Source organism: Schistocerca piceifrons, chromosome 8, assembly GCF_021461385.2.
Source record: "Schistocerca piceifrons isolate TAMUIC-IGC-003096 chromosome 8, iqSchPice1.1, whole genome shotgun sequence".
In the NCBI taxonomy this organism is placed as follows: Eukaryota; Metazoa; Arthropoda; class Insecta; order Orthoptera; family Acrididae; genus Schistocerca; species Schistocerca piceifrons.
In genome coordinates this window covers 270,255,414-270,281,860 of record NC_060145.1, presented here as the reverse complement: position 1 = coordinate 270,281,860, position 26,447 = coordinate 270,255,414, and the positions used below count along the sequence as shown (strand labels likewise).

General features: G+C 44.3%; 1 protein-coding gene across 1 annotated transcript in view; it reads right to left on the bottom strand.

The window, feature by feature from the left end:
- The window catches only part of LOC124711924 (fibronectin type 3 and ankyrin repeat domains protein 1-like), a 117,217-nt gene that overhangs the window by 65,130 nt on the left and 25,640 nt on the right, over positions 1 to 26,447 (bottom strand). The window contains exon 2 of the mRNA XM_047242181.1: positions 19,864 to 20,080. Coding sequence (XP_047098137.1) covers positions 19,864 to 20,080 — 217 coding nt within the window. The remainder of the gene's footprint in view (positions 1 to 19,863; positions 20,081 to 26,447) is intronic.

Below are 26,447 nucleotides of genomic sequence, written 5' to 3'. Positions count from 1 at the left end.
AACACTTTTTATATACATTCATTCAACAACTATTCTGCTTCAGTTACAATCAACACAGCTTTCATCATCCAGTCAACAACACTTTGCAAACAAATTAACAATAACTCACCGAAAGAATGTAATCAAAGTAGTGTTGTTGTGACTCGCCAATCATTCAGAGTGCCGCCGCGCAATTACGCGCGTCCTCTACATGCGATGCTGTCTGCCAGCCATGCAGCAGCCATGCCACCTAAGTGCCCAGCCAGCCAATGGCCACTAGAATTGGACTCGGTGCTCATTCAAATGTTACCGTGTTCACATGTCTTGCCTTGTCCACTTGCTCAGTGACATATGTGTTGTGACATTTTGAAATATGTGTGTTCAACTTGATGTTATAACAATTGGCGATGAGGTAGTGGATTTTTCCTTTTCATCATTGACCCACAGGTTTCCATGGCTACTGTTGAGCAACTATTGCAAGGTCTCATTGAACAGCAAACGCTTCTACCATCGGCCATTCACGATTTCGTCGCAGCATCAAATGCAGGGCGTTTCTTGTCGTTGTCTATACCTCTTTTTCCTCCTTACGAGGAGACGGCGGAAGACTGCTCTGATTACGAAAAACGTCTTTGACAGGGCTTCCTGGCATTTCATGTCATGGACGAATGAACCTGTAAGTCTCTGTTCCTTTCATGGATTTCACCTCAAATGTATCGGTTGTTGTCACAATTGGCTCCTTTGAAAGATCCTGCATCTTTGTCCTTTGCTGAAATGTGCTCACTTCTGTCTGTCTATTTTCAAAAGCAAACGCATGTGGTAGCCTCTTGTGTTGCCTTTTATCGTTGTTAAAAACAACCACATCAGTCCTATCGCACTTGGGCTGCTGAACTTCACGGCCTCAGTCGAAAGTGTCAATTTGTTACTGACGTTCACAAAGAACCCTATGCCAATTCCATGGTACGGGATGCTATTATCCGATCGGCGCCCGACAAAGAAGTGAGGCAATGTGCCCTTCAGTTGGCAAATCCGGCTCTAGATGAAGTCCTATCCATCGTACAGTCTTTTGAAATTTCTTATGCCGATGGGGTGCAAATAGAGGCATGGGGTGATGTCGGACAAATACAACCTCTGTGCGCTGTTGAAGGTGCATGCGGTGTGTCCCTGCCGGCCAACGTGGCCGCAGTACGCTCCCACGTGCAGCCTCGGCCTAACCGTAAACAACCCCCAAAGAAACTGCAGCAAAACCCCCGACAACTTCTTCATGTCCACGGTGTTTTACGAAGCATTCACGGGAGGATTGTCCCCAAAGTTTGGCCGTGTGTCACAATTGCAAAGAGAAGGGTCATGTGTCTGCCGTTTGCAAATCCGATCGCATACATGATGTTCATGACCGTGATGCCGATTCTGCTTCTGTGTTGTCTGTCAATTGCACTTCTTCCCTTTCAGGGAAGTTATCCCTCACTGTCCAAATCCTTGGTCAGGATGTTCGCATGCAGGTGGATACTGGTTCTGCTGCCACTATAATTAATTCTCAGACGTATCTTCAGTTGGGTTCTCCACTCCTATCACCTGTCACTCGGCAATTACGGATGTACAATAAACAGAAGATGTTTCTCTTGGGACAATTTGATGCTGAGGTATCTTACAAATCCATCATTCGCACTGTTCCCATATTTGTGGCCGACCAGAGTAACGCAGAGAATCTTTTTGGTTTCGATGCCTTTCACGCTTTTGGGTTCTCCATAGACGACTGTCAATATCGTCTCTGATGCTATTCCTTATGCTCAATTGGATTCCTTGTCAATGACATTTTCGTCCCTTTTTCTACTGGGTTAGGCCGTGCAAACGACTTTGAAGCTCATATCATGCTCAAACCCACTGCTCGGCCTAAGTTTTTTCGGGCTCGGCCCATTCCTGTGGCCCTTCGTGATCGGCTCAAATGGGAGCTGGATCGTCTCACTACTTCAGGGGTCTTGCTTTCTGTCACTTCCAGTGAGTGGTCCTCTCCTGTCGTCGTCGTTGCTAAGCCAAATGGTGATATTCGTCTCTGTGGCAATTTTAAAGCCACTGTAAATGCGCAATGCCTCATCGACACTTACCCTATGCCTCAACCTGAAGAATTGTTCACTAAACTTGTGGGAGGCCAGTATTTTTCTAAAATTGACCTGTCAGAAGCTTATCATCAACTTCCTCTTGACACTGCTTCCCGGCAGTTTCTGGTCCTTAACATGCCTTTTGGCCTCTATCAATACCAACGATTGCCATTTGGGGTTGCCAGCACCCCTGCTCTCTTTCGGCAATTCTTGGAACAATTAATGCTCCCTGACCCTGGGTGTATAAATTACAGGGACGACATTGTTGTCGCTGGCTGCACCACTGAAGAACATCTTCAGAACCTCCACACACTTTTTCATGTCTTACAGACTGCCAGTCTTAGATGTAATCTTCAGAAATCACAATTTTTTCAGGCACCTATCACGTACTTGGGGTTTCAACTCTCTCGGGATGGTATTCGTCCACTTCAGCAAACTGTCGCTGCGATCGATGACCTTCCTTGCCCTACATCTGTTAATGAACTGCAGGCCTTCTTGGAGAAAATAGCATACTATCACAAGTTTTTACCGTCTGCTGCTTCGGTGGCTCAGCCGTTGCATCGCCTGTTGCATAAAAACATGCTTTTTCCACTGGTCCGCGTCACGCGATACGGCTTTCCAGAAACTGAAGACGATGCTGAAACAGACCCCGTGCCTGGCTACTTATCGACCTGGCCAACATCTTGTTCTTGCCATGGACGCCTCTCAATACGGGGTCGGTGCAGTCCTTGCGCACCATTTTTCTGACGGCTCTGAACAACACATTGTTTATGCCTCCAAAACGCTCATGGATGCCCAACAAAAGTATTCTCAAATTGAAAAAGAAGCTTTGGCCATTATTTATGCTCTTCATAAGTTTGGTGTTTTTCTCTATGGATCCAAATTTCATCTTGTTACGGATCACAAACCACTTGTTTCCTTGTTTCGTCCATCAACGTCACTTCCCGACAAGGCTGCACACCGCCTCCAGCGTTGGGCTCTTTACTTGTCTCGTTTCAATTATGAGATTCATTTCTGGCTGACGGCTCAACATGCGAATACTGATGCACTGTCTCGCCTTCCCATGGGTCCTGATCTAGCATTAGTTAGGGGTGAACTTTTGTGTTTCCACCTGGATGTTGCCGAGCAGTGGGTTGTGGACGGATTCCCCATCACCAGGGACCGGCTGGCGGCTGCTACGGGTTCTGATCCTACCCTCTCCCGAGTTTTACGCTGTATTCAGAAGGGTTGGCCAGATCGTCCGTCCGCTAAGACTTCTGATCTGTTGCGGAACTACTACACTTTGCGCTACCGCCTCACGGCTAGGGATGGTGTTATCCTCCTTTCCACCGACAATGCTTCACCGCATGTTGTGGTACCTGCGTCTTTGCATGCTTCGGTCTTGCGCCTCCTTCACCAAGGGCATTGGGGTGTGTCTCGCACAAAATCTCTGGCGCGCTGTCATGTGTACTGGCCTGGCATCGACTCTGAAATAGCACACATGGTCACTGCCTGCGGCCCTTTGTCACAGGCCGCCGCCCTGAAGTCATCTTTGTCACTGTGGCCTTTGCCTCAGACACACTGGGAGCGCATTCATGCCGACTTTGCGGGACCTTTTTTAGGTACTTATTGGCTTCTCATTATTGATGCCTACTCTAACTTTCCTTTTATTGTCCGTTGCACGTCGCCTACCACCGCAGCAACCACAAGCGCTCTCGCCCGCATTTTTTCTTTGGAAGGCCTTCCATCTACTCTTGTTACTGACAATGGACCACAATTTGCCTCTTCCCATTTTGCGGATTTTTGTGCTCGTCATGGCGTTATGCATGTCACGGCCCCTCCGTTCCGTCCACAATCAAACGGTGAGGCTGAACGACTGGTCTGCACATTTAAGGCTCAGATGCAGAAACTCCTGACTTCTTCTGCTGCTGATGATGATGATGATGCACTTCTCCAATTTCTGGCTTCTTACCGTTTCACCCCCATGGGCAACCACAGCCCGACTGATCTCTTACATGTCCAACAGCCCCGCGCGCTACTTCATCTTCTGTGGCCTTCCACCTCACGGCCGCGGGTGCCTTCGCTTGGCCAGTTCACCGCCGACGACCTTGTCTGGGTACGGGGATATGGCAGGTGGCCAAAATGGAGTCCGGGCTGCATCTTATGACACCGTGGCTGATGCCTGTATGAAATCCAGACTGACACGGGTGTTGCAGTGTGTCATTCGGACCAGCTTTGTCCTCGGGTGCTGGCAACACCTGTTGCGAATGCTGCTACACCACCTTCGGCTCTACCTGATGCTCGGGATCTTGGCAGCTCTTCTTACTCACAACGCAGCCCTCTCACCGTCATCTCGGTGCCAGTACAAGAACGGACGCCACCAGGAGACGTGCCCATGCAGGAACCGGATGACCATCATCTGTCGGAGCCAATCTTCTCGCCTCCTTCTCCTACGGACACCAACGCATCGCCCATGTCTCCTGTTATATCAACTGGGCTTACCGCAACAGGCAGATTGGTGCACGGGGCCCCAGCAGAATCGACCCCTACGTCTCCTGTCATATCGACCCGTTATCATCGGGGACACTTCCGTCCGTACGGGAAGCTGCCTCCTCGTGACTTTACAGCCAGTCAAACAACACCTATGGACATTAGCAATCTACAGGCCACCTCCATCAAGACCAGTGCAAAAATTTCAAAGGGGGGGGAAAAGTGTTGTGACTTGCCGATCATTCAAAGTGCCGCCGCGCAATTACGCGCGTCCTCCACATGCGGCGCTGTCGGCCAGCCATGCAGCAGCCGCACCACCTAAGTGGCCAGCCAGCCAGCGGCCGCTAGACTTGGACTCAGTGCTCATTCGAATGTTACCGTGTTCACATGTCTTGCTTTGTCCACTTGCTCAGTGACATATGTGTTGTGTCATTTTGAAATATATGTGTTCAACTTGACATTATAACAAGTGTGAATTCTTATGTTGAAATTGAAATGTTATTTTTGCATTTAAAATCTCCCCACCTAAGATACTGATGGCACCAAAGTTGTATTGTTTTTTTTTTTTTTTTTTGTGTAGCACTCCTTTGTTTATTCATGGTCTGTCAATCGTTCAATACACTTTGCTTTGTATTACAACTTAATAAAAGTTGTTCCTACATATTCCCATGCCAGAATTTGAATTCCATAAACATTTATAGGCCATGGGTGCAATTTATTTGAAAAAATATTCATTACGAGTTTTGTTTGATATGCAATTTGATTGCCTCATGTGCCATTTTTTGTGCAATGTCAGACAAAGGGATCTCAAGAAACACCACGAAATTTGACAGATTTAATTTCCAGCTATGTAAACTTCAAATTCAGGCTTTGTTCAACACCTACAGCATTCAAAATGTGGTGGACATCCAGAGAGCAAAACCTAACGATTTGAAAATGTCTGCTAGAAAACTGGGTTAAGGCAATACTTGTGTCACATGTTGCATTTCAACTGGGGCCGAGTAATCACAACTCTTATTTTTGATAACATGCACGCATGACTCATGAACAAATATCCAACATGAACAAATGCACTCTCATCAAAAATTCCCATGAATATTGAATGAATATTGAATGAATGTGAATGTTTTAGTGTCACAGCATATCATAAAAATCATTAACATTGTGATTCAGCTCATGGGCATGGGAGGAGCCATGTCAGATGTAGCAATCATGGCCAAGATCCTCATAAGCCCTCTGATGAAGTTACACAGCCTAGTAATGGCCTGGAACACTGTGTCCAGCAATCAACAAATGGTTCTAAAACGCCAGGATTGGCTCCTCTCAGAAGAAAAACCAACTGAATTACTTGAAGATGGTGTCCACTGTCCTGGAAGTGACCATCTCAAGTCTCGAAGAAAGAGCATACAGATGCAAGAAAGTAGAACCTGAATCATGTGAATTCAAAAGGAAATTTACTTGCTGGACCTGAAGGAAGGAAGCCAATCTGTCAAGACATTGCCCTTCTGAGAAGAATGTAATCAATAACAATGAATCCATTTGTGTTATCTCTATTTTGGTTGCAAAATAGAGGTAACATAAATGCATTCATTGTTACTAACTGAGTGTGACATGAGAAAGTCCCACATAATAAAGTGATATGTGAGAGTATGCCAAATGCTGATACAAGAGACGTCTGGATCACAGGGCATTGCAGCACACCACTTTTTCCATGGGAATTGTTCAGTCAAATCTGTGATGTCAACACATTGAAATTTCACTTGGAGGTAATGCAAAATGCAAAGTTAAGGGATAAGATCAATTAAAATAAAGAAAATTGTAAATGAGCATTGCAAAGACGGATGAATTTATCACGTACTGTACATCACAAAAGTAAGGAAGAATTTGAAATTTCCTGGCAGATTAAAACAGTGTGCCCGACCGAGACTCGAACTCAGGACCTTTGCCTTTCGCGGGCAAGTGCTCTACCATCTGAGCTACTGAAGCACGACTCATGCCCAGTACTCACAGCTTTACTTCTGCCAGTATCTCGTCTCCTACCTTCCAAACTTTACAGAAGCTCTCCTGCGAACCTCGCAGAACTAGCACTCCTGAAAGAAAGGATACTGCAGAGACATGGCTTAGCCACAGCCTGGGGGATGTTTCCAGAATGAGATTTTTCACTCTGCAGGGGAGTGTGCGCTGATATGAAACTTCTGTAGAGTTTGGAAGGTAGGAGAGAAGATACTGGCAGAAGTAAAGCTGTGAGTACCGGGCGTGAGTCGCGCTTCGGTAGCTCAAATGGTAGAGCACTTGCCCACAAAAGCCAAAGGTCCCGAGTTCGAGTCTCAGTCGGGCACACAGTTTTAATCTGCCAGGAAGTTTCATATCAGCACACACTCCGCTGCAGAGTGAAAATCTCATTCTGAAGGAAGAATTTGTTTTGTTAGTATTTGCATGACAAAAGGTTTTGAGACAACCTTTGTAGATAAGTTTGTAAACATTTCTCATGATGGATGTGTTGTCAACTAAGAATAAAGCAAGAAAACAAGATTTGTAGAATGTTTTTGTTTATCGAACTCCCAATGTGAGGGGAATTTGTTAACACTAAAGTGCCTCAAAACTTGACACAAAAGATTGGGTCATATAAATGTCAAATTGGTTGTGACAATATTATGAAAAGGAAAGTTGCTACTCATCATATAGTGGAGGTGCTAATTCAACCCCTCACCTGGTTCACATACATTGATGACATCTTTGCAGTCTGGATTTCCAGAACCTCAACAGCTTCTCCCCCATTTGCTTCACCTGGTCCTACTCAACCCAACGAGTCATGTGCCTAGACACTGGCCTCCAACTCAAAAATGGCTACATCAGAACCTCCATCCATATCAAACCTACAAACCACCAGCAGTACCTCCACTTTGACAGCTGCCACCCATTCCATACCAAGAAGTGTCTTCCTTACAGCCCAGCCACCCATGGTACTCACATCTGCAGTGACAGTCCCTCTAGAAATATACCAAATATCTCACTGAAGCCATCACAGACAATAACTAACCTCCCAACCTTGTACAAAAACAAATCTCCCATGCTTTATCTTTCCAGTCTCCGACCACCTCCCTAAGTTCTGCAGTCTGGCCACAGAGGCACATTCTCCTCATTACTCAGTACCAACCAGGAATGGAGCAACTGAATTACATTCTCCACCAGGGTTTTGACTACCTTTCGTCGTGCCCTGAAATAAGTAATGTCCTGCCCATTATCCTTCCCACCCCTCCCACAGTGATATTCTGCTGTCCACCGAACCTACACAATTTACTCAACCATCCTTACACAACGCCTGCTCCCAACCCCTTACCTAGACCCAGATGCAGGACCTGTCCCATACAGCCTCCCACCACCACCACCACCACCACCACCACCACCACCACCACCTACTCCAGACTGATCATGATCACCACCTATCCCATTAAAGGCAGGGCTACCTGTGAAACCAGTCATGTGATCTACAAGTTAAGCTATAACCACTGTGCTGTGTTCTATGTGGATATGACAGCCAACAAGCTGTCTGTCTGCATGAATGGCCACTGAAACTGTGGCCAAGCAGCAAGTGAACACCCTGTTTGCTGAACACACTGCTAAGAATGACAGCCTTCATTTCAATGACTGCTTCACAGCTTGTGCCATATGAATCCTTCCCACTAACACCAACTTTTCTGAGCTACACATATGGGAACTTTTCCTGCAATACAGCCTACATTCCTGTAACCCTCCTGGCCTCAATCTTCATTAGTCACTGTCTTCACCCATCCAGTACCTTCCCTGTTCCCATTCCAGCACTACACAGCTGTCATTCCACCATCACATTCAGTCTATTTACTTCTCTCCTTTTCAGCTGCTCCCCCCACCCCTCCCCACCTCCCCCAGCCCTCCATCTAACCTGCAGCACTTCGCTGTTCGCCACCCCCACCGTACTATATCCCCCCCCCCCCCTCCCCACCCCAGCCTCCTCCAAGTTGCCACTCCAATCATGCACTGATGCTGCTGCTCACTGTATGGTTTCAGTTGCCTTTTGTCGTGCCTACCTGCCAACTCGCCATCTTTGCTATATGGTGAGTAACAACTTTCCTTTTCAAAACGTTACATTCCATCCTGGATTTTCTATTGTGCACATTGATTGTGAATTTGATCAAAAGAGGTCTTATCAAGGGAATATACATGTTTGTTGTGGCACCTTTTTGTAAAGTATCTCAATATGGAAAGTCTCACCATTTACCTTTTGATAAGAAAACTGAAGTGAAAAATTCAGAAAGTGGTGATTTAATACAGAACAAAGTATGTGGACCAATGAAGGTTGAATCACTTGATGGTTCAAAGAATTTTATAATGTTCGCCGAGGATACATCTGGTTTTTGTCCTCTCTATTTCTTGAGAAATAAATTCAATGTTTTTAATTGTTTCAAGAAATTCATGAAGATGATGTCTAATAGTTTGTGCAAAACTGAAGACACTGGGGATCAATTGACGGACAAAATATTTTAACAAGTCAATGAAGAGCTATTTCATTGAATGAGGAGCCAGATTCGATGCCAAGACAGTGTGATGCAAACTATGTAGACTGCTCTATGAGGTTTTGGGATTTCAGCCAGATCATGTTGACTTCTTGCCACAATATGTTGGCTGGCAGCTGTCCGGCCATCTTCAGGTGAGTGTCCACCATTGGAGTCTGCTGGTTCATGGTGTCAGCTTTATAACAAAAATTGGCACAGAAACACACGTGTGTTGGTGGGCATCAGAGGGGCGATCTCTATTGAAGTCCACTCCCTCCACAAATACTGTTCCACCCATGGCATGCAGGTGCATGCATAAAGGTGAAACTACATGTCTGCCATCTGTCAGAACGCGTGCACTTGTTGCCAAAAACAAAGTCAGATGTCAACAGACATGTCATTACAACTAAAATGTTCTCTCTCTGAATGTATTGAACAGATCACTGGGTGCCAAGCCTGAAAGCCACAGTCCCAACTTGTGCTAGACAAATTTCCACAGGTTCTTTAATTACTGAACCCCATAAGGATTTAGCCAGGGCCAAGATTTTTACGGCAGAATAATCCATAGAGTGTTCTGTGGTAATACAGTGCTCAGCTACAGCCAACAAATTGGGCTGCAAAAGGTGAGTGTGGCGCTCATGTTCACCTGCCACACAGGCAAGTAATTTTTTAAATTTCAGCCTTCTGCTGACCCAGATCATCTTTTGCAGAACTGAGAAGTGCACTAGTCTTCGCCAGTGGTCGGAAGATTACTTTAACTCACCTTTCTTTAAGATGCTGCCAACTTTAGATGAAAGGCTGTTGACATATGGAAGGAATGCCCTGGAACTGAACAGCTCTATCTTCTCGATGTTATGGCTGGTCAAGTTTCTTCCTCTTTAGCACTGTACTAATCTGATGCAGAGAGTAACCATTATCTTTGAACACCAACTGTAAATGTTCTGACTCCTTTGTAAGGCTGTATCTATCAGAAATAAGGATGCCACTTGATTGTGAAGGGTGATGGCAGCTCAAAGCTTGCGGGTAAAAGTCCATATGTGTGGGCTTACGGTAAAGAGAATGTCCTAATGACCCGTCCACACTCCTAGTAACCAATATGTCCAAAAATGGTAAGCAACCATCATTCTTTATTTCCATTGTAAACTAGATGTTCTTTTGGATTCCAAGAAATGTGACAGTTATTCACCATGGAGCCACAGGACAAAAGTGTCATCTACATATCGCCAGAAGACACTTTGTTTAAGTACTGCCAAATCAAGAGTCCTCTCTTCCATAAAAAAGTGTGCTACCAGAGGGGGGAGAGGACTGCCCATGGCAACACCATCAATCTGCTCAAAATATTCATTGTTAAATAAAAATTAGGTTGAAGAAAGGATATGATGGAAAGTGCTGCTATATGGGCCATGAACCTATTGCTGATGAGTTAAAGAGTCCACAAGAGTCATCATAGGGAAAAGTGAAATTACATCGAAGCTCATTAGCAAGTCAGTTAATGTGACTTCAGTCTACTCAAAGAGTCAACAGAGCTGTGAACATGATGCATGTGGTTCCCCACAAAAGGTCTCAATAGAGAGACAAGGTGTATAGCCCAATCATAGGGGTGGGGTGGGGGGGGGTGTTGATATTACTGGCAATCAGCCGTAACAGAACCTCTTTTTTTATAAACCTTCATAATACCATATAACCAGGGTGGCACAGAACTATGGCATTTTACTCTTTTGGCCACTTCTTGTGAAATAGAAGGATTCAGCAGTGCTGATGGTTTTCCTTTCCACTTTCCCTGTGGGGTTTTTGTCAGTCTTCCAATACACTGGTCTGCTCAGCAAGTTATAAATCTTTCCATAAACCTCACGTGGCAACAGCACCGTTGTGTTTTCCTTATCAGCTGATAAAACCATGTTTCAGAATCTTCTGGTAGCTTTTGTAGTGTTGCCCTTTCCATAGCAGAAATGTTGCCCTGAAGTGGAGCTTCTGTGAGTGGATGGCATGTTTTACATCTTATTTCTTCTGCAGCATCACTAGGCAGACACTTAACTGCTTCCTCAACAGCACTAATAAAATCAGAGACAGGGTTCTTAATGTAGGGGTGAAGTTCAAGCCTTTCCCAAGCACTGAGTATTACATTGTCCAAAGCCTTACCTGTTAAATTGACCATGGAGTGTCAAAAAGTATCTTCTTGTCATAATGTTGCTGACAGATGGGCGAACTTCGAAACCTGTGTCAAAGTGGATCCTTATGGAACCAGTCAACTTCGCCCATGTCACGCTGTCGACTTATACCCAGGAAAGTAATACAGACAAGATGCAATCTCCATATGCAGATGAAACAGCTGTTTCAATATGGCATCCAATTCACAGCAATATGATCTCACTTTTCACTAAGGTTTGTCTCATGGACTGTCACTCATCAGCAATAATTTCATGGTTGATATTATAGCACTTTTTCGTCCTGTCCTTTCCTCAACTTACTTTTAATTGAACAACATATGTTTTGAGCAGATTGACGGTGTTACCATGGACAGTCCTCTATCCCTTCTGCTTCTAAACTCCACCCGAACAGACCATGAAGGCCCAATGGTACCAGCTAGCCACCATGTCATCCTCAATCCACAGATGTCACAATGTGGATATGGTGGAGCACACAGTCAGCACACCACTCTCCCAGCTGTATGTCAATTTATAAGCCCAGAGCCACTACTTCTCAATCAAGTAGCTCCTCAGTTTACCTCACAAGGGCTGAGTGCACCTCACTTGCCAACAGCGAACAGTGCTCGGTAGACTGGATTGTCACTCATCCAAGTGCTAGCCCAACCCGACAGCTCCCAACTTCGATGATTTGACGGGAACCAGTGTTACCACTGTAGCAAGGCTGTTGGCTCTCTCCACTCTGGTAGCAAACTTCTCTATGAAAGACTGAGGAGAGGACTCTTCACTTGGCCAAGAGTCTTCTGGCGATATGTAGATGACACTTTTCTCATGTGGCCCCATGGTGAAGAAGAACTGTCATGTTTCTTTTAACATCTGAATGCAATCCACAAGAACATCCAGTTTACAATGGAAATAGAGAATGTCGGTTGCTTACCATTTTTGGACATCTTGGTTACTAGGAGAGTGGATCGGTCTTTAGGGCATTCTCTTTACCATAAGCCCACACATACAGACCTTTACCTACAAACTTTGAGCTGCCATCACCATTCACAAACTACCAGCGCCCTTAGAACACTGGTGCACCAGGTTCATGTTGGGTCTGATGGATACAGCCTTACAAAGGAGCTAGAACATCTACAGTAAGTGTTCAGAGATAATGGTTACTGCATCAGATTAGTACAGCGCTGAAGAGGAACCAATCACAACATCAAGAAGATATGGAGCTGTTCAAGTCCAGGGCATTCCTTCCATACACCAGCAGCATTTCATTTAAAGTCAGTAGGATCATAAGGAAACATCAAGTCAAAGTTCACGGAATTGCCGGCCACCGGCAAAGACTAGTGCACTTCTCAGTTCAGTAAACAATGATCTGGGTTCGCAGAAGGCCAGAATTTACAAAATTCCTTGCGTGTGTGGCAAAGCTTACATAGGTCAGATTATACACTCAGTACATATGAAAGGTGTATTGAATATGATCACCACACTCACCTTTTGCAGGCTGTACCTGAGCACTGCATTACCATAGGACACTATGGATTATTCTGCCACAAAAATCTTGGACTCAGCTAAATCTCTTTGAGATTCAATAATTAAATAACCTGTGGAAATTCATCTAGCACAAAATCTTATTAACTGGGGCAGCAGCTTTCAACTGGACAAAGCTTGGGACCTGGTGACTTCTTTAATATCTTCTGAGAGAAAACATTTTATTCATAATGACAAGTCTGGTGACACTTGATGTTTGTTTTTAGTGAGATGAGCATGCATTTTGTGGACATGTAGTTTCACATTTTCAAATGTGCCCATGCACCACAGATGGAACAGTATTTGCAGAGGGAGCGGATTTCGGCAGAGGTCACTCCTGTGGTGGTCAACAAAGCGCATGTGTTTCCGCACCAATTTTTGTTATAAAGCCAATATCGTGAACTAGCTGACACCAGTGGGGCCACTCAACTGAAGATGGCTGGCAGCTGCCAGTCAAAATATTGTGGTAAGAAGTCAACATGATCTGGCTGCAATCATGAAACCTCAGAATATTCAGTACACCGGGAAAACTTCAAGAATCACATATGCAGACTGTCTTCCACAAAAATATTATGAAGAGGCAATTCTGGGTCAAGACAAAAATGAAAACAAGCAATTGAAGAGGAAATCTAAGCACTTCAATTGAATAAAACCTTGGTGGTCATGCCAAAACAGAACCCAAATGACAACAGAATCAAAGTGGGTTTTCAAAACCCAACCATCACAAACAGAAACTGACAACAATATGAAGTCCGAGTTGTTACTCAAGGCTTTACTCAATGCTCTGGCCTGGATTACAATAAAACATACTCACCAGTAGTGAGGTACAACTCGCTACACATTTTGCTTGCCATTTTGGCCAAAGAAGATTTTGAAATGTTGCTATTTGATGTAAAAATTGCGTTTTTATATGGAACACTGGATGAGGAAATTCATATGTTGCTGCTGCAAGGTGTGGTGCTGCAGGAGAACTAATACGTACAAAAATTTTTAAAAATCTGTTTCAGTTTAAAGCAGGCTTCCTATTGTTGGAATCAAACTTTTGTAAATTCTTGAACTGGTTGAGTTTCGTAAAGAGCACCATAGATAAATGTATCCTCACTGAGAATGTTGGAAATTGTTTGGTCTTCGTGGGTTTGTTTATAGACAACGAGCTATCGACTGGAAAAAGCAAAGATTCTATCAAGCTCCCAGTACCTATTGCAACCTACATCCTTCTGAATCTGCTTAGTGTATTCATCTCTTTGTCTCCCTCTACGATTTTTACCCTCCACGCTTCCCTCCAATACTAAATTGATGATCCCTTGATGCCTCAGAACATGTCCTACCAACCAATCCCTTCTTCTAGTCAAGTTGTGCCACAAACTTCTCTTCTCCCCAATCCTATTCAATATCTCCTCATTAGTTATATGATCTACCCATCTAATCTTCAGCATTCTTCTGTAGCACCACATTTTGAAAGCTTCTATTCTCTTCTTGTCCAAACTAGTTATCGTCCATGTTTCACTTCCATACATGGCTACACTCAATACAAATACTTTCAGAAACGATTTCCTGACACTTAAATCTATACTCTATGTTAACAAATTTCACTTCTTCAGAAACACTTTCCTTGCCATTGCCAGTTGGCATTTTATATCGTCTCTACTTCAACCATCATCAGTTATTTTGCTCCCCAAATAGCAAAACTCCTTTACTACTTTAAGTGTCTCATTTCCTAATCTAATTTCCTCAGCATCACCCGACTTAATTAGACTACATTCCATTATCCTTGTTTTGCTTTTGTTGATGTTCATCTAATATCCTCCTTTCAAGACACTGTCCATTCCATTCAACTGCTCTTCCAAGTCCTTTGCTGTCTCTGTCAGAATTACAATGTCATCAGCGAACCTCAAAGTTTTTATTTCTTCTCCATGGATTGTAATACCCACCCCGAATTTTTCTTTTGTTTCCTTCACTGCTTGCTCAATATACAGATTGAATAACAATCAGGGAAAGGCTACAACCCTGTGTCACTCCCTTCCCAACCACTAATTCCCTTTCATGCCCCTCGACTCTTATAACTGCCATCTGGTTTCTGTACAAATTGTAAATAGCCTTTCACTCCTTGTATTTTATCCCTGCCACCTTTAGAATTTGAAAGAGTATTCCAGTCAACATTGTCAAAAGCTTTCTCTAAGTGTATAAATGCTAGAAACGTAGGTTTGCCTTTCCTTAATCTAGCTTCTAAGATAAGTTGTAGGGTCAGTATTCCCTCACATGTTCCAATATTTCTAAGGAATCCAAACTGATCTTCACCAAGGTCGGCTTCTGCTAGTTTTTCCATTCGCCTGTAAAGAATTCGCGTTAGTATTTTGCAACTGTGACTTATTAAACTGATAGTTCGGTAATTTTCACATCTGTCAACATCTGCTTTCTTTGGGATTGGAATTATTATATTCTTCTTGAAGTCTGAGGGTATTTCACCTGTCTCATATGTCTTGTTCACCAGGTGGGAGAGTTTTGTCAGGTCTGGCTCTCCCAAGGCCGTCAGTAGTTCTAATGGAATGTTATCTACTCCCGGGGCCTTGTTTCGACTCATGTCTTTCAGTGCTCTGTCAAACTCTTCACGCAGTCCCATTTCACCTTCATCTACATCCTCTTCCATTTCCATAATGTTGTCCTCAAGTACTTTGCCCTTGTATAGACCCTCTATATACTCCTTCCACCTTTCTGCTTTCCCTTCTTTGCTTAGAACTGGGTTTCCATCTGAGCTCTTGATATTCATACAAGTGGTTCTCTTTTCCCCAAAGGTCTCTTTAATTTTCCTGTAGTCAGTATCTATCTTACCCGTAGCCAGATAAGTCTCTACATCTTTACATTTGTCCTCTAGCCATCCCTGCTTAGCCATTTTGCACTTCCTGTCGATCTCATTTTTAAGACGTTTGTACTCCTTTTTCCCTGCTTCATTTACTGCATTTTTATATTTTCTCCTTTCATCAATTAAATTCAATATTTCTTCTGTTACCCAAGAATTTCTACTAGCCCTTGTCTTCTTACCTACTTGATCCTCTGCTGCCTTCACTACTTCATCTCTCAAAGCTATCCATTCTTCTTCTACTGTATTTCTTTCCTCCATTCCTGTCAGTTGCTCCCTTATGCTCTCCCTGAAACTCTGTACAACCTCTGGTTTAGTCAGTTTATAGTATATGCAATGTGAATCCTGAAATGTTTGGAATTTGAAAATTCGAATCCTATATGCATTCTGGCACAGACAGATGTGAAACTGTACTCAGCAGATGAAAATGTGTCAATTGCAGAGAAATATCCATTCAAGGAAGCTGTTGGTTCACTTATTTCTCACAACTTTTAGTGACCAGATGTGGCTTTCACAGAGAATGCAGCAAGAAAATACTTTTAACAGTTATGATGATAGTCATTGTCAAGTGCTCATATGCATTTTGAAGTATATGTGGGGCACAGTATTCTGATCTACTGTACAAAAAGACTGAAGACGTGATGGTTCTGTTGGAGTATAGTGATTCTGTTTATGTAGGGGATGTTGCAACAAGGTGGCTGACTTCCAGTTTTTTTTTTTTTTTATCATCATCAAATGGACTGTTAACATGGTCCTCTCTGCATTAAAGAATGGTGGCCTTGAGCACCACACAAGCAAAATATATGGCATCCAGCATGGCTGTAAAAGACTTAACATGGCTGCAAAATCTGTTTAGGAATTTTGGAAATCAATGCAATCAAGCAACCACACTCTATATGGATAACCAGAGCTTGATAAGACTCATAAAAATTCTGAATCTCGTAAAAGACTGAAACACACTATTACTGGATATCATTTCATGAGATAAAAGTGTGAAGAGGGAGCAATCATTATCGAATGTGTTTAAAGTTTAAAAACAGTATGCGGACATTTCAACCACGCATTGATCAAAGGTAGGTTTGTGGTGATGTGCACGAGCTTTAATATTGTCAGAAACAGATTTTAAAAACCTCAGACAGTGTGAGTGTTTAAACTGAAATGTTATTTTCACTTTTAAAATCTCCCCACCTAAGATACTGATGGCACCACAGCCACACTTCTTTTGATGTTCCTTGGCCATAGCCCTCTTGTTGATTCACTGTGCATTTGCCATTCAGTACACTTTGCCTTGCATTAATACATAATATAAGTTGTTCCTTTATATTCCTGTGTCTAAATTTGAATTCCATAAAACAATACACTGTCTAGTCACATTAATGTGACCAACACCTATGGTTGATGCAATGTGCAGGAACTGCTATCAGACAGCAGGTGGGAGCACTAGCATTGGAGGGTATATAAAGTGTGATGGGGGGCATGGAAGACTGTGAAATCATTATAATGTGGGAATAGAGTGATTTATATGATTTCCAAATGAGCATGATCATTGGCTTTCAAGGCCAAGGGTGAAAGCATTTCCAAAATGGCGAAGTTCATAAACTGTCTGTATGCCCCCATAGTTAAAGTATACTGTGCATGGCAAAATAGCACTATCCAAAACCAGCACTGAGTCAGCTGTGGTGCACCATGGGCCACGCATGACAAGGGCAAGTGACAGTGGCACAGATATGTACAGTCAAATGGGCATGCAAATCTTTAGCAACTGACTGGCCACATGAACCACAAGGCTGCCAACAATATCTCCTCAATAACTACACTCCTGGAAATTGAAATAAGAACACCGTGAATTCATTGTCCCAGGAAGGGGAAACTTTATTGACACATTCCTGGGGTCAGATACATCACATGATCACACTGACAGAACCACAGGCACATAGACACAGGCAACAGAGCATGCACAATGTCGGCACTAGTACAGTGTATATCCACCTTTCGCAGCAATGCAGGCTGCTATTCTCCCATGGAGACGATCGTAGAGATGCTGGATGTAGTCCTGTGGAACGGCTTGCCATGCCATTTCCACCTGGCGCCTCAGTTGGACCAGCGTTCGTGCTGGACGTGCAGACCGCGTGAGACGACGCTTCATCCAGTCCCAAACATGCTCAATGGGGGACAGATCCGGAGATCTTGCTGGCCAGGGTATGTGACTTACACCTTCTAGAGCACGATGGGTGGCACGGGATACATGTGGACGTGCATTGTCCTGTTGGAACAGCAAGTTCCCTTGCCGGTCTAGGAATGGTAGAACGATGGGTTCGATGACGGTTTGGATGTACCGTGCACTATTCAGTGTCCCCTCGACGATCACCAGTGGTGTACGGCCAGTGTAGGAGATCGCTCCCCACACCATGATGCCGGGTGTTGGCCCTGTGTGCCTCGGTCGTATGCAGTCCTGATTGTGGCGCTCACCTGCACGGCGCCAAACACGCACACGACCATCATTGGCACCAAGGCAGAAGCGACTCTCATCGCTGAAGACGACACGTCTCCATTCGTCCCTCCATTCACGCCTGTCACGACACCACTGGAGCCGGGCTGCACTATGTTGGGGCGTGAGCGGAAGACGGCCTAACGGTGTGCGGGACCGTAGCCCAGCTTCATGGAGACGGTTGCGAACGGTCCTCGCCGATACCCCAGGAGCAACAGTGTCCCTAATTTGCTGGGAAGTGGCGGTGCGGTCCCCTACGGCACTGCGTAGGATCCTACGGTCTTGACGTGCATCCGTGCGTCGCTGCGGTCCGGTCCCAGGTCGACGGGCACGTGCACCTTCCGCCGACCACTGGCGACAACATCGATGTACTGTGGAGACCTCACGCCCCACGTGTTGAGCAATTCGGCGGTACGTCCACCCGGCCTCCCGCATGCCCACTATACGCCCTCGCTCAAAGTCCGTCAACTGCACATACGGTTCACGTCCACGCTGTCGCGGCATGCTACCAGTGTTAAAGACTGCGATGGAGCTCCGTATGCCACGGCAAACTGGCTGACACTGACGGCGGCGGTGCACAAATGCTGCGCAGCTAGCGCCATTCGACGGCCAACACCGCGGTTCCTGGTGCGTCCGCTGTGCCGTGCGTGTGATCATTGCTTGTGCAGCCCTCTCGCAGTGTCCGGAGCAAGTATGGTGGGTCTGACACACCAGTGTCAATGTGTTCTTTTTTCCATTTCCAGGAGTGTATTTAGCATATGTTACTGCATATGGGGTTCTGTAGCAGGCAGCCAGTTCATGCACCCATGCTGACTGCTGTTCATCGGTGATCAAGACTGGAATTTGCACACTAACACCACAGCTGGATGACCAGTAAGTGGTAACAGGTGGCCTTTTTAGATGAATCACATTTTGCACTCCATTGGACAGATGGCTGTTGGTGCATATGGCATGACACATCTGATGGTAAATACCCTGCAACAATCATCTGAAGTATCTAAGCTGGAGGAGGGATCGTTACGGTCTGAAGTTTTTCTTATGACATTCTCTGGGTGATACAATCATAGAAGGCACAATGGATCAACACAAGTATGCCTCTATCCTTGAGGACCATGTCCACCCCTACAAGCAGTTTTTTTTCCACGGCACAATGGTATCTATCTGTAGGACAATGCCATGGGTCACAAAGCACGGAGTCTAAGGACGTGGTTCAAAGAACACTAGGATGAGCTTACCATACTCCCAAAGCCACAAAACACCCCAAATATAAACCAAATCAAGAATCAGTGGGAGTGCCTCTATCAGGCCATAAGCACCAAAAAGCCTAGGACAGCTGGCCATAGCACAAGAGTCAGCATGGTACCACATCCCTATCAGTACTTTCCAAAACTTTGCCAAGACTCTTCATGGATGTCTCTCAGCAGTCTGCACTGCAAAAGCTGGTTATTCAGGCTTTTGACAGGTGGTCACATTAATGTGACTGAACAGCGTACTTTGCAATACCTAAGAAACCTATGTCGGCTCTGAATATTGGTTTTGGAAATTAGCATTTTGTTTGCAGTTGACATTTTGTTTTCAGTTTAAAGAACAATGAAAGGACAAAGCATGTGATAAGTCTGCTACAGAAAGCTAAATCTTTGTTCCCACATATTTAAATAGTCTTTTACTGATCTAGTACTCATCCAATGTGTTACTGTATCCACTTAGTTCACTACTGACTTTAAAGGCTTTTCATTTAATACCCACATGTTTATTATGTCAACAAGATGCTTACCTGCCTAAGTGTCTCATCAGCTATTGCTGCAACTGTCTCACAGCTCCCTCCAGAAACTGCTAAAGCAAACGCTGTTCTGCCATCTTCTGTTGAATGGGTGCACACGTTTGCTCCCTTCACAATCAAATGTTTCACAGCAACCACGTGGTTTCGACTAGCAGCAAACATTATAGGTGTCCAACCAGAAAGGTGACTGCAGAAGTTGATATTCTCACCTCTGAAATGCCAACATGATTTTATTGGCATTCAATATCATAGAAATAAGCACAGTTATCAGATTAACTTGATTTTCTATAAATATAATATGCATGACAAGTGGGAAATAACTGAGAATAGATACTAACCTAACATAATACTTGTCACTTTATCATCTGATAATTTGCTCAGTTATTTTCATCTCTAACTATCTGTGAAACTATTGCTAATGCTGGCTGATGGATTATTATTGATTTTTATTCCCTTTAATGAATTTTACGAGTCTGCTTGATTGTGTTTATGTGTCATATTGGTACCTACACTTTTTTATTTGAAATAAACACTATTTCATTGTTCATTATTTCATAACCAGCAATTAACTGATTTCACTCCCTAAGGCACTGTCAAATTACAATACACCAGGAATTATGTTATGTTTATAGTCAATTATGATCCAAAAATGCAATGTAAGAAAAATCATGTGATGGCACCATTGTTAAGATTTTTGCATAATCATAATAGGTATGGGCACAATTATCACAGGTGTGAATTTCATATTTAAAATGAAAAAATGCAATGCATATGCTGGTTATGTCACTGAATCAGCATACAATACATTAAGATTAGGGAAAAAATAAATTCAGGAAGGAAAACACGGGCAGCAACTGCTTGCAGGTGGGTGTGCAAGGGGATAGGACGATGAGAAACATCGTCTCGTAGAAGCAGCATGATCCCACCATGAGCAGGAATCCCCACTGTAAGGGCAAGGTCCATCCATAGCAAAGTAAAATGGGAAAGAGCAAAATGGTCATGAGGATGTAGCTTGGTTTCTTGGAGACAGACTACAAATGGACATTGCAATCCCAGGAGCAGCTGGAGGTCTGCCCTGTTAGACTGAAGGCCACAGATATTCCATTGTAAAAGGCCCATAAAATTTAGGAACACCAGAGAATGAATAAGAAACACTCAAATCGACGGCCGCTTAGGGCAAGCCATTGAGGGAGGATGGCCACTGGAATCCACAGGTGGAGGATCTTTGTCCACCAACTCAGCAGGATTAATAGACCTTCCCCAATGTTGGTCAGTTGAAAAGGACCAACTAGTCTCAGAGGGGGAAGACTGTTTGCCTTTGGATGATTGTTTTGATTTTTTGGTGATTTGCAGAAGAGCCAGACGGCTGCGAACTCTAAGGACGCAAGAAATCTTCCCGGGAATAATTCTTTTTGAATTGACGGTTCGCTGGCTGCATTGCAATCGTCTTCACCGGTGAGGGCGACGAGCAGGTAGCAGAACCTACAGCCCGGGAAGCAGGAGACGGAGTGTCAGCTTTAAGGCAAAGCGTCTTTGCCACCCTCAAACTAAAAAGTAAGTCACAAGTTTGCGTAGCCATGTTTTTTGTGGGACGGGGAGAGGCTAACACAGCGCTGTAGCTTCCAGACGAAGGGACATATAGAGCTTTCCAACAGTTTCCTTCTCCCTTATCTCCTGAACAGCCTGCTCATCATGATAGATGGGACAAGAATGAGAAGCAGCAGCATGGTCTCCATTACAATTGATGCAGAGGGGGAAGGAGGTGGACAGGCGCCCTCGTGTGCATCCCTGAAACAAGTGACACATTTGGCTGTGTTTTTACATGATGTGCTCGTATGATTGAACTGGTGGTATTTAAAACATCTCAATGGATTGGGAATGAAAGGGCGCACAGAGATGACTTCATAGCCTGCCTTTATCTTGGTAGGAAGTGTTAACCGATCAAACGTCACGAACAATGTGCGAGTGGGCACCAGATTGACAGCTTCCTTCTTCATAACTCTATAAACAGCAGTAACGCGCTGATCTGATAGATAATTAGTTATTTCATCCTCCATCAAACCATCCAACAGCTGGTTGTAGATAACACTGCAGGATGAGTTAAGTGTACTGTGAGCATCCACTTTTATAGGATATTTGTGGAGGATTTGGGCCTCGAGCAGTTTCTGGGCCTGGAGAGCACTATCAATTTCCAAAAGCAGAGTTCCACTGCGGAGATGAGAGCATGACTTCACAGGGCCAGTGATGCCATTCGTACCTTTCTGTATAACAAAGGGGTTAACAGTAGCAAAAGTCTGGTTTTCGCCTAAACGTGAGACTACTAGATATCGAGGCACAACAGGAAGAGACATTGAGACAGGAGCCTCAGTCTACTTTCTTTTATGTGAAACACACTGAGAAAGAGAAGGAAAAATCAGTCACTGGGAAGAAGTCCCCATGACTGCCAGCATCTCCGATGGCATGCTCCTTCCAGTCAGGGGCCCTCCAAAGGGGAGTGCCCTGCCTTAGGTGATTTTCCACAGCTTAGGTCACACCTCCCGAATGACAGACAGAGGGACCAATCAGCAGAGGAGGAAGGTAACAGCTCAGTCAATCACCCCTCCCTGGGCCTGGCCTGTACCAGAGGCTACGTGCAGGTCCTACATGCCAACCCGGGGCTGGGAATTATCCGTTACCCAGCCTTCTGCTACACATCAAACACGTGGCTGGCCGTCAGGCACACACAGGGAGGACGAGAAAAGATAAGAAGGAAAGGAAGAAAGAAAGAATGGCCTCAAATGCCACAGTGGAGGGAAAAGGGGGCAGCACAGGGAAGCGGGTAGCACATGAGAGAATATTCCTATAAGAAAATCAACACAAATGAGCTTCAAGAGCCCATGGAGGCACGAGACATCTCCCCAAGAGAGGGAAAAAGGACAGGAGAAGAGAGGACAAACAGCACAGAAAAAAGCAGTGCTGTGAGACTGGGGCCCCATGGTCACCAAGCACATACTCACTTAAGAGCGTTGAGCCCCCTGGTGGGGTGGGGGGGAGGGGGGCGCATCAGGCAAAGAATGATGTTCAATATGTCCTCCATGTACATAAGTAAAGCCGATGTGAACATCAGCCATAGAGATGGCAGTGTAAACCACTTCGTGTCCTCGGCACATGTCAAGTATCGAGAGGAAGTGGCAGCATAGAGCTATGGGGTTAACTGAGTCCTTAGAGCCATGTGAAAGGTCCAGGCAAAGCCGCGGCCTAGGTGTACACCATGGAGGTGTACGTGAATAGACCTCAAGGATAGGTGGTTAACGCAAGGACTCCAGTTAGGAAAGAAGGGATCAGACACGAACTGCAATTGGAAGCCCTGACCTGGGCCGCCGATGTGGGAGATGAACCGCCCTGGCTGGGAAAAGGAGATGGCGATTCAGATGTGCAGGAGAACTACAAATGTGTGCAACATAACTGACCAGCAATCATGCATGCCTAACCTACAATGGAGGGACTCTGGCCTCCACCAGGATGCTGGTCACTGGACTCGTCCTAAAACGGAGTTTTTGAATCAGTGCAGCCAATGCATTCAGGGGTACTGCACCTTCTGGGGGAAGATTATGTTGCAGACAGTTATTTCCTGTGTCATCCTTATACCGACAGCCACAGATTTGAGAGGGGTTTGAAGGGGCACTGACTCACTACATACCGAGTTCAGGACATAGATGCAAACTCGACCTGACACTGTTATATTTGCTATGGTTCTTTTAATATCCCCTGTAGCTGTGAAGGGCAGGGGTCCATGTTTCAGGGAACCACGTTTCCTGGAAGGCAATGCAGAAAGCAGGTATAAAGCTTAACAATTGCTGTAGCTCAGCCAGGTGGTACAAAAAAAAAACATGAGTGAAAAGTGTGGGCTCTGTCGTAGGTTTGTGAGTAGTGGATTACGGTGTGGGATTTGTTCTAAGTATTTTCATTGGGGAGGGGGGGGGGGTGCAGTGGGGAAGACAGTGGTCATTTTAGGGAGATCCTCTCCTGGGGATGTAGAATCTGTAGTGGAAACAAGTTAATAGAGGAGCAGGAGTGTAAGATCTGTGCCCTTCTGGTGCAGTTACAATGCGCAAAGGAGGAACTAGATAGGTTGAGGAGGGTGAAGGGTGGTGGGGAATGGGAACTGACAGTTGGCAAGAAGGTAGCTAGGAAGAGGAGGTATTCAGACAGTTTTACTTTGCATACATGCAATAGATGCAACCAACTGTCAGAGCTGAGTGGAGAGGTGCCTAGTGTAGCCGTAGATGTAGGTAACTTGCAGCAGTCCTCAGCAATTAGGAGGCCTAGGTTAGTTGCAAAATCTAGCAGAAAGAAGGTTCTGCTGCTACGTATTTCCCACAGTAGAGATGTGCGCCAGCAGTTGCAGGAAGTATTGGGGAGTGAGTACCAGGTCACAAGCATTGTGATGCCTAGTGCAGGGTTGGCTCAGGTGACAAAGCATACGGGAGTTATGTAAGAATTTTACGGAGGAGGATCAGGTAGTGATAGTGGGTGGAGCAGGGAACAGTCTCGATAGGGATGGGGAATATGATGTCAGTGGTGACTTGGTTAAGATAGCTACTCAAACTGGTGGCACTAATGTGCATTTCGTGCAACTGTTTCAGCGTCATGATCGGCCTCACCTTAATGCGGCTGTTAGGCGCGTTAATGTGGGGCTGGGAGGGTACTGATGGCGGAGGGCATGGATCACATCTCAGTGGTGCCAGTTGGGTCTATCAGTAGATGGGGTTTCACTAGGCATGGCCTGCACATCAATAGGCATGGGAAGGGGATGCTGGCTAAGCCTACAGGTGACAGTGTAGTGGGTGGTGGTGGTAGTGGTGTCACTCATGGAAAAATTCCTGTAGTAGTTGGTGTTAGAGCTGCACCTTTTTTAGACTGAAGTCAGCTGATAGGTATACCTGCTTAAAGATAGTGCCTCTAAGGGCTCACCTCCAGAGAATGTAATGTTTCCAAGTAGAGAAGAAATTAGCATATTTCATCAAAATATAAGAGGTATTAGAGAGAAAGTTAGTGAACTGCTAATAGAGGTTAACTCTGAAATTATTGGTATTTAAGAGTACCACTTAAATAATTTGATAATTCAGAGGCTTCCTTTACCAGGCTACAGATTAGCTGGCTGTTTCTCAAGGAGTTCCTTGCAGGGTGGGGGAGTGGCTCTGTACGTAAAAAACAGTATATCATTTGAGTCCATAGACGTATCACAACACTGCACTGAACAGATATTTGAAAGTTGTGCAGCATTAGTTCAATTTAGTGAAACTAAACTTGTAATCGCTGTTGTTTATAGGTCCCCTAACTCCGACTCAGCTTAAGCTAGAGAGGGTTCTTTATTCACTTTGCAGAAAGTACCAGAAAGTAGTTATGTGTGGTGACTTCAAATTTAATTTTGTATATAATTGTGCAAGAAAAATGATGTTGGTAGCTCTCCAAAATTCATATGATCTGATGCAAACTGTGTTTTTCCACTTAGGGTGCAGGGGAACAGTAGCACAGTCATAGACAATATTTTTATTCATTCTTCATTACTAGATGGGCATTCTGTTAGTGAAAGGGTGAATGGCCTTTCAGACCATGATGCACAAATTTTAACACTAAAAGGTTTTTGTACTCAAACCAATGTCATATTTAATTACAAACTACGTAGGAAAGTTAATCCAACAGCAATAGAGAGCTTTTTAAAACTTGTCAAGGAACAAGAGTGGCAAGATGTTTATAGTGCCGATAATATAGCTGTTAAATACAATGCTTTCCATAACACATTTCTCATGCTCTTTGAGAGCAGTAATGGACAGCCCGGTTGGCTGACTAGTGGGATAAGGATACCATGTAGAACAAAGCGGGAATTATATCAAAATGTTAGAAGTAGTCACAATCAAGCTACAGTAGCCCATTACAAACAGTATTGTAAGGTGCTTAAAATGTTATTAACAAGGCAAAAAGTATGTGGTATGCAAATAGAATAGCTAATTCACAGGATAAAATTAAAGCCATATGGTCAGTTGTGAAGGAAGGAAGGAAGGTCGATGATATAAAGTCAGTTCACAGTAATAATATTTCTGTTACTGTACATATATCTGATTTATCAGTATTTAACAATCATTTTCTGAGCATTGCTGGTGAAATAAATAAAAATTAAGTTTCTACAGGAAATCATATAAATTTCTTAGCAAATGCCTTACCGAGATTGACGTCTGAAATACTCCTCTGTGATACAGACAAGAGAGAGATGGAGTCAATAATTGAATCACTGAAGACTAAGGACTCATGGTTATGATGGAGTGCCTAGCAGAATATTAAAGTACTGTGCTGCACATGTTAGTCCTGTATTTAGCCATATTTGCAATTTTTCCTTTAGGAATGATCTGTTTCCTGAGCGATTAAAGTACTCAGTAGTAAAGCCACTTTATAAAAAGGGAGAAAGGGATAATTTAGATAATTTTAGACCTATTTCTATGCCATCAGTGTTTGCAAAAGTCATCGAAAAGGCTGTTTATGTAAGATTATTTGATCATTTTATATCACACGATTTGCAATCAAATGTACAGTTCGGCTTT